At 40.3% G+C, this 14,043-nt stretch overlaps 1 protein-coding gene across 1 annotated transcript in view; it reads right to left on the bottom strand.

Moving 5' to 3' along the window:
- Positions 1-13,695, bottom strand: part of HCN1 (hyperpolarization activated cyclic nucleotide gated potassium channel 1) — a 206,845-nt gene extending 193,150 nt beyond the window's left edge. The window contains exon 1 of the mRNA XM_086479424.1: positions 13,313-13,695. Coding sequence (XP_086335550.1) covers positions 13,313-13,695 — 383 coding nt within the window. The remainder of the gene's footprint in view (positions 1-13,312) is intronic.
- Between the last annotated feature and the right edge of the window lie 348 nt (positions 13,696-14,043).

Here is a 14,043-nt window from a genome sequence, read left to right as displayed (position 1 = left end):
GAAAGATGTTCTAGTTATTGCCTTAAGCAACCATGATCTTGTTAGTTTTACCTCTGCTCCTGGCATTGCCTTTTCATGCTATTTACCCTCTAACACTGCAGCAAGCTCCATGAAAGCAGGCCTGAGCAAAACCTCATGTACTGCTGTTATGAGCAGCTCAGCGAGGGGTAGAGGTCTGGAATACAAACCATGTTTCCGGGGATGTAAAATCTGCCTCTGACACTTATGAACATTGGTCAGTGTAATGGAGTGTAATCGCTGAATGGCCCTTTTGCAATTTAATTCAGTATAAAGAAACAAAGAAGTTTTTTTCAATGAAATGGCTTTGGTTATTCTTAAAAAATCAAAACCCCAAATGCTTTCCAAAAAAACTCAACAAAATAACCTTTTTTCGTTCACAAAACAGGAGATAACCTGTAATATCAAGCACTCCAAGAGATTGCCTTTATATGCAATAAAGCCTTTTCTCTTTCCAGGACACCTTTGCCAGCAGCAGCACTGCTTGGTTGTAATTAAAAGATGTGGTTCCATTACATTTTGTCACAGATATATAAAACACTGAATAGACAGTCAAAATCTATTTCTAAAAAAGGTATGTATTAAATTACAAACTATGTATGAAAAGTATTTATTGAATTATGGCAGATTATTGGCTTGAAATACATCTCTAACTATTTTGTTTTAATTTAATTGTACGAAATGGTCACCGAGCCACTGGAAGACATTTGTTATCAATATATACATTAATTTAAAATTCTATGCTATCTTCACTGAGACAGAACCATCTAAAGCAGAGTTGTTATACAAAATATATATATTAGATAAAGGTTTTTTCCTTCACAGTTGCCTTTTAAAAAAAAAAAAAAAACAAAAACCAGGAAGTCACTTTAGCTTTCAGAAAAACATGTCCGTTTTCAGCCTGAAAAATAAAAGATTGACAAAGATATTAAGATCTGAAAATTTATTCAAACTTAACCACAGGCTTTGTTATATACTTCACCTATAAATATTTATCAGAAGAAATATAAAAGGGAATTATTTAATAATCTATTTCTCCACTTTATAGTTGGTAGAGTGTTTTGTTTTTTTCACAGTTGACTTTGAAGTCTCTTGGTACAAAAATTCTCTTTCTCCGATCTATGGGTGTTCAAATGAAGTAATTCATATTCACCAACACCAGCACAGCCCCTGTGCTGCTCTCGAGATCAGCCACATAGTTCAGGTTAAGGGTGACAGAGGAAAGTGCCTGCCTGCAAGTAAAGTTGCCTATAATCATAGCCACTGATAAGTGGCTCTAAAATAAGCACTCGAAGAAACTTTGGTCAGGGACCTATGACTGAATTATAAACAGCAAAAGTAGCAAGGAAACTATTTACTCCCATACAGACAGATGACTGTTGCTTTGATACAGCAAAACAAAAAGAGCTTCCCTTTACCGTGGTGAATAAAAAACCAAATGTCCATCTTTATCTTCCATCCATATTCACTCAAAATGAAGTTGTCTAAATATAATAAATAGGTTTCTGTCTTTCAGCAAATGAGAACATTTTACTTTGGAGATCTCAGAAGAGGTTTTAACCACAAGCCAATATTCCTCAGAAAGAGACAAAAGGTAATTTAGCCAAATATTTATGCCTCATTTTTGGAGGACAGTGAGGTATGAACTATTCAAACATGTTTAAGCTGGAGATGTGTAATAATTAGAACAGTCAAATAAATAGATGTTAATAATTCGTTCATGGAGAACAGCAAGAAATTGAGGGCAAAAAATGATTAGTAGAACTTTTCATCATAATCCTAGAAAAGACATTGATCTGTAAACTGCAAATCAAAATATAACATGACAGAAATGGAACATGAAGCATAATCAAATTATTCTGATATACTAGTTCTGCAAATGCACAGCACCCATGGGTGACATTTTTTAAAAATCAGTTTCACCATTTATGGCTCCTTATGGTTAGAATTCTAAAAGATGTTCAGGCACAGACTCCAGATGCTTAAAAGTATCTGGTTCCCTAGCTCATTCTGAAATCCAAAGATAGATAGGCTCCTGATTTCCTTCTCGGATCTTCATCTAACATCCTATAGATTTGCACACTCTGTGCAGAGCACTGGGTAAAACTGACATTTTCAAAGCCGTTCCAGAAATGGGAAAGTTTGTACTGGAAACATGAAACCAAGTTAAATATCATATTCCATTTGCTCATTTTGCCAGTGACATAAAATCAGTATGTACCTTCAATACTAAGATGAGCTGCTATTCAATGACACTTCATGGGATTACAAGTCAGTAGCCCCACCAGGAACATCTGCTACCACTTTACTCAGATTCACAGTACCCGAGTTCCTAGGCTATAAAGCTAGCTCTCCTTCCCTGAAGCAAGTCTGAACTCTGTCGCACTGTAAGGAACAAGTGTGGGAATGGAAGCTTTCCCATCCCTTCCACAGAAAGATAAATTTGGTCTAGCCTGTGGAGAACATAAAAGTTGGCTGCAGCTTAGAAATGATAGAAACAACCATGGTCACATCAAGCAATGTTCACACAGTGCTGGGGAAAGAGGGGGTGGTGGTGGAAATTGCTGAATAACACTGACAGGTTGCATAACACTGAAGGAGTATTCCTCAGACCTGTCTTAACAAGAATCATCTCTCGACAAAAGAAAATTAGCCTGCATGCGAATGACAGGGCCCAGCATACAGGCAGACTACAGGAAAATCTACTTTTAGGAAACAAGAACAGAGAAAAATTTAAAGGAAAGCAAGAAATTTTAAACTCATACCTAATACCTTTAAATAGCAAACTAAAACCAAAGACATTTAATTGGATTCAGTAACCATTTGTCATATTTAGTTCACATCTAGCTCAGTCAATATGTATATGAAATAATACAATTTTTAGGTCCTGGATTTAATTCTTTTCAACATCAAAAACCTTGAAATTGTTTTTAGATTTCTTCTTCCATTTCAGAGAGATAAACTATCATAATAAATTCACTACTTCAACAAATACACAATACAAACATGTACAAACCCTACCCAGCTTTTCAACACCCAGCAGTATATCACTGCATTTTATACTCTGTTTCAAATTTCAAAAAATACCTTTAAGTTAGTAAAAGCATGTATTTCAGATATTTACTGACAGAATGCACACAATTAAAAGTCAATTTTGGTCACGTGGGCACCTAAATTAGGTTACTTATCTTTCACTTGTCCCACACACGCAACATCTATTGCTTAATAAGCCATCGGATTTGAGACATTTTCGATTTTGACCCTTTTTAAAAGCTCTGTTAGATTGCCTACCATCTGGCATTACTTACTCTTGATACCACACTGCCTTTGTGTTACAGAAGCGTGTTTCTTATAATTATATCTTTAATGTGACAGGTGTATGCAACACTAGAATTCCCAAGCTGGCAATAAATGGGCTGATGGGACAATTTTGGTGAAGTATCTTGTTACTAGGTCTATGGCAACAGCATGTTCAATTGCATCAGGTTGCAATCCTCAACAGAAAGCCGCAAACCTGGCCAAGTCATGGGAAACAGAAAATGTGCATACAATTACATTTCTTATTATTGTTACAAGGTATTTATTTACAAACTCCAAGACACTACGAAGAATACCTAGGCTAACTTCTTCCTGTTAGTTTGAATAAGCAGCTCAGTATCTCCTAGCTAACAGACTCAGTAAGAATGGAAAACTGCACAGCAGAGCTAACAAATTTAAAAAAATAAATAAAAATGAATGCACCATTTCCATTTATATAAAGGAATTCACTACATCTTCAGGAAGAGATGTAGCAGGAAGAAGGAAAAACACAATGAGGAAATAGAGTTGTTTTAAAAAATAAATTCTGTTAGGGACTATATCACCATGCTCTTGCTAACTTTCAAATTAGAACTGTAAGTTGCCTACAGCAGGATTTCACTACCTGAAAATTAGATCATAATAAAAGCTATAAATAAAAGTCAGAAAAAGCAGGATTCAGTATTTAGGGAGTCACCTAGATAACAGCTTCTGTGAACACAGGACACACAGTTTTGAAAAACAGGACATCTCTGATTGATCTTGGTAAGATGGGTAATGAGAAAAGTATCCAATTATTAACTGAAGCTTGAGGTATACACTTGATTTATTTTCCTACTTATGTTTTGTTTCCAAGTTTCTGTTTATCAGACTTAGGTTACTACTGAGCTTGTCTGGCACTAAAGACAAGGTGAACCAGAGTGATAGACAAGCTTGGCTGTTATCTTCACTGAGAAATCAAGTGCAAACAGAAGCCCATATGCAGCCACCCCAAGGAACCTGTAGCCCAGGATGTGTTTGGGGAACCCAGAAGCTTGCAAGTGTGCACTGACAGGCAGTAATAACATGTTTTAGAGAGTAGTATTACCTACTACTGGTTTCATAGTAATTTTGCTACCAAACAGAAATCATAAGTCCTCCTGGAACGAACAGATGGACAGAAATCACTCAAGGCCCTAGTGGAAAACCTGTCAGTAGTCACATGACAGCTTGATTGCATCCCTATGGTTTTGCAGCCGTACATTTATTCCACCTCATAGGTAGAGTTGAATAGGTCTTACACTGTGTATCTTATAAAAGTTCTCCATATTTTCCATAGCTTTGACCTAGAGAAAGGTAATCATTTATCATCAGGATCCTGTGACACATTACCCTAAATTTACTGCAATCTACAGATTTCCTTAGTGTCAGATTATATCAGAACCACACTGCCTATTGCTGCAGTCATGCCATAAAGCGACGTGCTTCTTGCAGGATCTGGTAAGTTACTGTAAGATAAAACAGAACCAGACAAAGAAACAACAGTACTTTCATAGTTTATTCTACTGACAGAAGAGAAAAAAAACTGGAGGCAGCCAGAGTACACTACATATAGAACTGGAAGATTTGATATCGTGAGGGCACATTTTAATTCCGTGGGGCTCTTTATATACCAGAGCTTTAGCACAGATGTGGTAGATTTCAGACTAAGAATTGGATGAAAATAAGTAATACTACATAAAAAAAAGAAAAACCACCCTGCAGTCAAAACAAATTTTACGTATATTGGCTATTTTAAATTACATCATTTCAGAAAACAAACAGAACAAAATAAAAATTTAAAAAAAAAAAAATAGCTTTGACTGTGAGCATAAAGCAACCCATGCTTTTTCAGTCAAAACCAAAATATCTTAATAAGAATTTTTAATAGATTAAATTTTTAGAGATGGAAAATTTATTAGTATCAGCAGCATGCTAAATTCCAATAGTGTATCAAATTATTTGTTAAATAATGTGCTTCATTGGATAAGATATCCACACAAACAACATAGAAGTTAGTAAAATAAGAACAAAATCCTATTCTTAGCTACATGATGCATCTCCAGTTGTAGGAACTAAAAAAAGGGTTTGGTGTTTGTCTTGAGTTTTTTTGAATATATAATGGAAACAGACTGCATCTCTTTTGTAATCAAATGAACATTTTCTGAATGCACGCTCACTCAGACTTATTCCAGTTGCACTGCAAACCAAGGCAATAAGATTATTGCAAAATATCATGCAGCTTGCCTGAATCTGACTATCATCAGATTAAAAGATATTAGCAGAGATTTTATGGAAGCTAAATGACAGTGTCCTTGAGGTAGTACTGACATTGACTCCAGCTGATATAGGTTTTGGTCATTAGCATACCTACTATGTGTCTAGAATGAGCCCTCCGATAATTAGAGCTGAATACACTATGATTTTTAAAATTAAATCATGCCTCTGGGAAAGAATTAGGGAATAGACAGCTAGAGGACTTTCAAGCAATTAACGAGAACTGTACTGTCAGGTTAAAAATTAAGCATTGCAAAGTAGGCTAAAAGTTTCCTCTCTCTCAAAAATTGTATGTTGACACAGAAGACAGCTCTCAGGCATGCTGTTGAGTGAAAGCAGAGGTGGGAATGGACACCTCTTATTACAACCCAATGAAGTAAATTTCATATTCTACCCTCCTGTCTAAAAATAGTATTTTGCCTTCTAGTACCTTCAAAATGAGCCTCTCAAAAAAAGCTGACAAAGTTTAATTGAATATTACAATGTCACCAATCTTAGATAGGTAGGCAGAAATGCAGAGGTAAAGATTCATACTTTTTAACTGACCTCTGGTTTCATACATCTCTATTTCTGCTACCCCAGGCTGAACAATCAGAAACTGAGCCACTCAGATCTTCACTTGATTATATAACCATAAAAAAGCCTAAGCAACTTACCAAACATTATGCATTTTTAATTTAGCTTTGTAGCCATCAAAACACCCAAAGCAAATCCTAAATCCAGACCTTTTGTTACTATTCCATGCTTTTACATAGTATTCCAATTCACAATTCCCCCCATATACTCGAGTCCACGAAGCCTAATAGAAAGTGCCAGTACATATTCAAATATGTAGGCTTGCTAAAATAATCAATGGGAATAACAGAATCAGTACTTTTTCCCCATGGGCCCAAGCAAGATGCTGATCTTACGAGATATAAATTTTTGTAAGTATATACACAGATAAAATTAATCAAGTGCTTTTTTCTCACTACAGTAAAAAAAAAAAAAAAATCAGAAAATTGAAAAGGAAGTCTCATGATATTTAGCATTCCTGGTGAAAGTTTAAAGACTCGCATATAACTTCCCCAAAACATCACCTTTTAGATTACTCATAGGAATTCTGTAACATTTTGGTTTGATATTGTTGTGGGGTTTTTTTAAAAAATATTGAAGTCATGATGAACATATATGCCTTTATTTAGATTGTGAAGAAGGTGAATATTCTAAAATTAAACATCTTGCAGAAAAAAAATGTACTTGTGTACTTCTTCATAGGTGCTGCCAGTGATCTTCAAAACATTCCAAGTTAAATTAAAACTACATCAGAGAACTGAGGAATAACTCAAGTTATGATTACTGAGCTCCTTCTCTGCTGCAAACTTTATTCTATGTTCAAGTATATAACATGTCAAAAGCATGAAAGACAATTAAATGAATGGACTGTTACTCCAGGACTAGAATTGACATAATGAATATTGGGAAATGACCAACATATACCTGAGCTTAAACTATGCATTATCTACAGGCAGAAGGATGTCTTACAATAAAATTAATTGCTTTCCTTGAACAAACAAAGCCATAATCCTTCCCACATCCAGAGGAAAGACCCACAGAGGTCCAGAAGGTGAATGGCTTGCTTTTGTGTTTCTTGAAGAAAATCTCAAATAGGACAAAGGCACTCATGAGCCCAAAAGCGCGGCATACACCTCTACATGTCCATTTTCACTCGTACATGCTTACAACTGGTACAAAAAAAAAACCAGTAGCTAGCTTTAGTCAACTAGATTTCATAACAAATGAATCAGTGACAGCCGATGATGAGACAGTATTCAATATAAAAAATAATAGGAACTGAAGATGAAAACAACCTAAAGCATTTCTGGACCATATTCCACATCAAAGCATTTCCAATAGAATATTTCATTGCTTATTTTCGGTCCAGCTTCCTAAATGACTAATTTAGATATTTGTGCTGTAATTTCACCCTATTACTTCTATGTAATTTCTTTCTTCTTTGTAACATCCATTTATGCATTTGACGACTGTTACCATATTTTTCTTCAGCCTACATTTATGGGAGTTGCATTTTACCTGGGGAACTATTATAACGTTTAATATATAACTCACTGTCAGAAAGAACTTTAAGACATTATAAATGCATTATTTGGATTAATGCTACAATTTTGCCATTTTATCCTTTGGGGAATTTACAGAAGTAGAATGCAAAAGTTCTTAGAATGCAGCAAATAAAAAGACAAGCACTACTAATCTTTTTAATACTAAACTAAATTCTCTACGTTTAGTCATGTACAAAGAGTGAATGCCCGAGTAACAGGAATGGTTTAAACTTAAACTTCTATTAATTTTTTTATTTAATAGAAATAAAAATTATAGTTGCCACAATAGTATTTCAAAATGATACATGAAAGATAGACTTAGCTAAAACTGTGCTTCAGTCATAAAAGAACAATAAATTTTAAAAAAAGAAATCTGTTTGTGCAAGGAATGTATCCCTGATTATGAGTTTATTAGCAAATAATTCAGAAGTCCCAATACTGAAAGAGAACCTCATGAGAAATCCTGAGCAATAAGACTGAGATGACTACCTTGAGAATCCAACACTACAGACATCTCATACTCCTACACTGCCAGCGACGTAACGTATTCATTAAAACCCACACCAATTTGTATCCGATCTATTTAATATAAACCAACATGATTTATACTTAATTGTGCACACATGTATCTCTATCAATTACATTTAAGTATGATTCAACACATTTTTTCATCACATATAACATTACCTTCCATCTCTACTGCTCTATATATTACCTAAGTATGTAACAGCTCACAAAAAGATAAATCTCATTAGCTTCAACTGAGACATTACAGACATGTGACAAAAGAGAGGGACAAAGTGCTTACTCTAAGCTTCTTAAAATATAAATAACAGGTATAACACGTAGAGTGAAGACTGGTCTTGAAGAACAGGTTTTAAATCAATGCATGCGCAAATTTTAGAAATATGTATGTGAGCTGCACATATAACAAGCACAGTCTACTACATTAGGATGACTGCTGGTGGTCAAAGGCAGGTCCAACACATAGGTACAAATTAAAAAGAAAATTGATTCACAAGGCAAATTTAAGTTCAAAATGGAGAGAAGTATAACAAAAAGCACGAGGCACACTAATACATTGCAGTTATGACTTACAGTTTGGCACATAGTTAATTGAAAAATTAAGCTGCACGTGTGCATGACAACATGGATGGGTTGCATAACACCACACAAAATAACAGAATGGGTTTTAATAGCAAGACACAAAAATATTCTTCAGTAAGTACCTAGCTGTATACATATAAATATTATTGTGTCTTTCATCCTGATTAAAACCCATTGAAACCTGACATTAAAGTTACTTACAAGGGAGCATCGATAGAGCTTTTCTATGGTTTATAAAGACTTACATGATAAACCTTATAGGTTTACATGATAACCCTCAAATACGTATACAAAAAGGTTTTGAAACTGCAATGCCATGCATGTTAAAAAAAGCTGGCATACATTTACTGTTCACTATGCTCTGAAATTTTATGTTCAAGTTTTAGAATTAACTCTGCTTCTGCTTTTCTGTTATCATTAAAAAAAGGCCTTGTGCTCCTTGAATAGATGAGGAGTTAGCCAGAGAGAATCTCTCGACATGAAGTGTCAATAGTTTTTTGCTATTGTGGCAAATCAGTTCATACTTTGTATCCATCTACACTGGAAAAAGACCTTCAACACTGCCTGCACTGCATCTCCTTATCTGCTACTCCACCAGACAACTCCACATGACAGTCTTGCTTCACTCCATCTCAAAGCCAGTTAAAATTTTTGTCCCCACTTCCAGTCAAAGGCTGTTCCCAAACACCAAACCAAGAACTGTAGCCATCGGAGTGCGAAGGCTACATTTACTCATACACATATCATTCCCCCTCAGTCTTTCTCACACATTGCTGTTTCTGGTTAAAAGACGCCTCTCCCGTGTGACTCTGAAGGCAGTAACCTTTCCTTTTAGATTGCTGACTACAGATACCCTCGATAATGTGGTAATAAAACCAAGATTTCCATGACAGTGCGTTTCTCTGTGTACCCATAGACAGGGAGGCAGGGAGATGCTACAGGGCCAGACCAACAGCCTGGGCACATGCAAGCAAGCCCTCTGACCATTAAAGAAACTCCTGACATGCCAAAGGACACTGAGTAATTAATCATCTGAAAAATCAGCCATGTACATTTCCACTAGTACCAGAAGGCCGTAACATATAAAAGTCACACAAAGCCCATGTCCACCACAACTCTGCCGTGAAATGAGTGAAACGTGTATGGCAGCAGCAGAACCATGTGCGTTTGCTCCCATCTCCCACTGGTTTCACGCTGTTCTTATCCGGCAGCTGCGGGGCCACGAGGCTGGACCAGTGATGCTCTCCCATGGGCTCGTTTTTCTGCGCGTGAGCAGGGACGGCCGGAGGCACACGGTATCTCACAGAAAGCACACAGGACTTCAATAAACTCTAACCAAAACAGTGACGATAAATTCACTTTTGTGAGTCATGCAATTACAGAGAATTGTTGTCCAAGTTTAGAGATGCAGTAATCACAGCTGCAAAGAGATAAACAGAGGTCTTGTGCTGGGTTTCATGTGCATTAGGTGCTCGGTTTACATAACAGCTTCCAAATTAGACATTAACCTCAGAAGACTGGGAAAAGACAACCAGGAACAAAATGGTCCCCTTGTGGAAAAATTATGTAATACTTATTGAATTTAATTCTCCAAGGGTGTATCTGCCTGATGAAGAGCCAGTTCTTCCCTGAAACACAGGCAGGACGGAGAGCCATAAAATTAGAGACCAAGCCCCACAAGGATGCAAGTAACCAATTCATAGGGCACTGAGTTTACAGACACAGCTCCCACACTCTGTTCACACCAAAAAAAAACAGGGGCAGCAGAGCAGAGGGGCACTGCTCGCCCCTCCAAACAACACAGCAAAATACTGTTCAGTGTAGATAAACCTATGAAGTTTTACAAAAAGCGGGAGAACGAGGTCAAGAAATATAATGAAATGCATTAAAGTAACCCAGCAAATGGGGGTTACAAGCATCCAGAACTAGAAAAAAATAAAAATAAAAACGAGTGTCCACAGGAGCCTGTACCAGAATTTTACCCTCTTACGTGGTTAACCTGATATTCTCCTAAGTGTTCCTATATTTAAAATTTACTGCGATGTCCATTTACATATGCGCCACAAACATCATAATAATAGCTACATTTACAAACTTACTCTAAATCTTCCCACTTGGATACCACAAAATATTCAATTTTTTACTTTTTTCTTGTTATTTTAGTAGAAAATTTAGTTCTTTGCCTTGATGGTATTAACATAGTGAAATTAGAATACCCTTCTCTTTGCATGATTTAAGGCTTGTCTACCTACAAGCATTACATTGTTATAAATACATATACAAGAATAAATCAAAACAACTCCATCCTCACATTTATTCTGGCACAGAGACACTTACTAGCATCACTGTAATTCCCATACAGGAAGATGAACATACTATATAGTACAACTTCTTCACCCGTTTCTATAAACACTGCCAACCAAAAAGAGTAGTACCATTATATATTTGCAACTATTTCAGGAGAAACACAAACATCTCATATTTCTCACTGAAACAGTCCTACTGGCTAAAAAAATGCGTCTGGATAAGACCACATCATCCCAAGACTAATGAAAGACTATGAACTTTATGTAAAAAATACACACCTTCATTCTAATAAAATAAAAACATAATAAAACCCCCAGAAAACACAGGTAATTTAAGAATAGGACAACAGGCCTGAAAAGGATGCAATGTTGTTTACTCCTACTGAAAAAAATAAGTAAACATATGCTACGCTCTGTAAACCTTCCCTCAGTAAGAACTAGGACAGAATTAGAAGATATTTCTGTAATGAAACAGAGCCAACATACTTATCATCTATTTCACATATCAGCTTAAAAAGTTCCATGCTGCACAATATGATCCATAAGCTCCTATTGCCCACAACATCATTGGGTTGTGCACCTTGCTCAGAAACCAAGCTTACAACAAAATGAGGGAATTAACCCACAAGAATAATGTCATTCATTTTAATGGAAGCCTCACGTGAATAAAGTCACTCATGCACACACACAGGTAAGTGAGAGGATAACAGAGCCCCCCTAAACCCCTATGCATGCTACCACAGCACCAGATGTGACCTGCTGCATCCCTCTCTGGCTGGCAGAAAGGGAGTGGGTGGACTCTTGGCTCTCTCCCCCCTTAATGCACCTGCTAGCGCAGCTGAGCTGGCATGCAAGGGGGAAAAGGTACTCCAGGAAAAGAACAAGTGCACTTATTGCCTCCAGGGAGCCAGGAAAAAAAGCAGGGATCTGAAGTGTGATTTCGAGTCATAACTGAATGCCGCCCTGCTCCTCCACTTTTTTAGCTGTACTGCTCTTGGGCTTGACTGCAAGGTGCTAGCAGAGCTCACTGCGTAACACCTCACTCTGAATAGTCCCGTAGAAACTTGGTCTTTGGAAGTATTTCCTCCTGTTCCCACTGGAAACATGTTCTATTTAACCTACTTTTTCTTAGAAGATCCATGCAACTATTGAACGCTCTGGATTTTCCTTTTTTAAATGTGGTCTCCAGTGCAATTCACTTATTGTGCAGACACAGGCTGTTCAATTCAAGCCGTTGATTAGATATGCTTAATGACACTGATAGTTCTTCAGCAAATATCGTAGGGAGTGTTAAATTTACAAAGGCATACAGCCAGCTGGCGTAGAGAATACAATGAAATAATCCTTCACTTAAACAGCAATTTTAAAGGGAAATATTTCTTCATGGGAATTTGTTTGCACTTCTTTTCAGAGGAATACTCCAATTCTGCATACGTTCACCTTACTGTGACAGCAGTGCTGGTATAGCATCACATTTACCCATCTACCTCTGAAAACATAGTTTCTCACACAGGGTCAGCTTGGATAAAGTTATTTTGCGGCAACTCTGACCGAGACGTGCTTCCTTCACGCAACCCTTTGAACAAGTGTTTATTCCGGCTGCTCACGAAGGGGACACCGTGCACCCAGGGGGGGACCCCGGGATTTTATTTATGTCGTTGCCCCTTCTGTGCCCTGCCGAGCTCCCCCACCCCCGGGGCGCAGTGCCGTGCCCCGCTCCGGCGGAGCCTCTCGCCCGCTCCCCGCCAGACGGAGGCGGCCAATGCGGCGGCCCCCGCAGCACGGACAGCCCGGGACGGACCCGCAGGCCACGCGTCGGCCGGGAGATCGCCCGGCCGACGCGGGGCCTGCGGGTCCGCCCGGGGTGCAGCACGCTGGAGAGCGCCGGGCCGGGACGAGCAGAGAGGGGAAGCCCGGGCGGGGGACGCGGAGCCGGGAAGCGAAGTTTTAGCCGCCGAACGGTGCTGCCCGCGGACAGGGAGGGAAGGAGCGAGGCCCGGGGGAAGCCCCTCACCTCGACGGGGCGCCGCGTCCGCCCCCCGCCCCAGACCGGAGCGGAGCCCGCCGAAGTTTGGGGAGGGCGAGGTGCGAGGCGGCGGGAACGCCGCCCTGCCTCCCGCGGAAGGGGCCGCCCTGCCTCCCACGGAAGGGGCCACCCCGCCGTGCGGCGGCGGGAAGCCCCGCGCTCACCTGAAGTCGCTGTAAGGGTGGATGATCCAGAACCCCGCAGTTTTAACCCTTTCCTGCTCCTTCTCCACCGCCTTCTGGCTGCCGAACATGCGGAGGGAGAATTTGTTGACCCCCGGCTGCAGCATGGAGGTGAACTGCCGCTGCATGAAGCCGTACTGCCGCCGGGGCCCCTCGGCATCCTCGAAGCCCACCACGGGCTCCTCGCCCCCGCCGCCGTCCACTTTGAAGCACACCGAGTTGCCATGCTCCTTCACGCTGCCGCTGCCCCCGCCGCCGGGGCTGCTCTGGGCTTTCTCCGCCGGGGCCGCCGGCTTGGCTGGGAAGGCGTTAGCGCTGCCATCGTCCCGGCTGCCGGCAGAAGAGCTGCGCTTCCCAGCCTCCATGCTGCGGGGCGGGCGCGCCCCAGCCGCGAGAGTGCGCGGGGAAGCCTCGCCGCCGCCGGTGCCCTTCAGCGGCGCGGCTGGGCTCGGCCGCCCCGGGCTGAGCTGGGCTGGGCTCAGCTCCGCGCCGCCGCGCCACCCGGCATGGCCAGCGCCGCCGACTCTGAGCCGCGCTCCGCGCAGGGCTGGCACCGCTTCCCCTCGCCCGCCCCCTGCCGGCGGCCGCGCCGCGCCGCCCGCCTGACATTGAGCGCCCCGGAGTCCTTGAGGGGCTGAGGCGCCGGGGCCGAGGGGAGGGGCGGGGCGGGGCGGGGAGGAGACGGCGGGGCGGGGGAGGCGGGCTCTGCCCTC

The sequence above is a fragment of the Leptosomus discolor genome, chromosome Z (genome assembly GCF_034619465.1).
Source record: "Leptosomus discolor isolate bLepDis1 chromosome Z, bLepDis1.hap2, whole genome shotgun sequence".
Taxonomy (NCBI): domain Eukaryota; kingdom Metazoa; phylum Chordata; class Aves; order Leptosomiformes; family Leptosomidae; genus Leptosomus; species Leptosomus discolor.
This window is presented reverse-complemented; position numbering and strand designations above follow the sequence as displayed.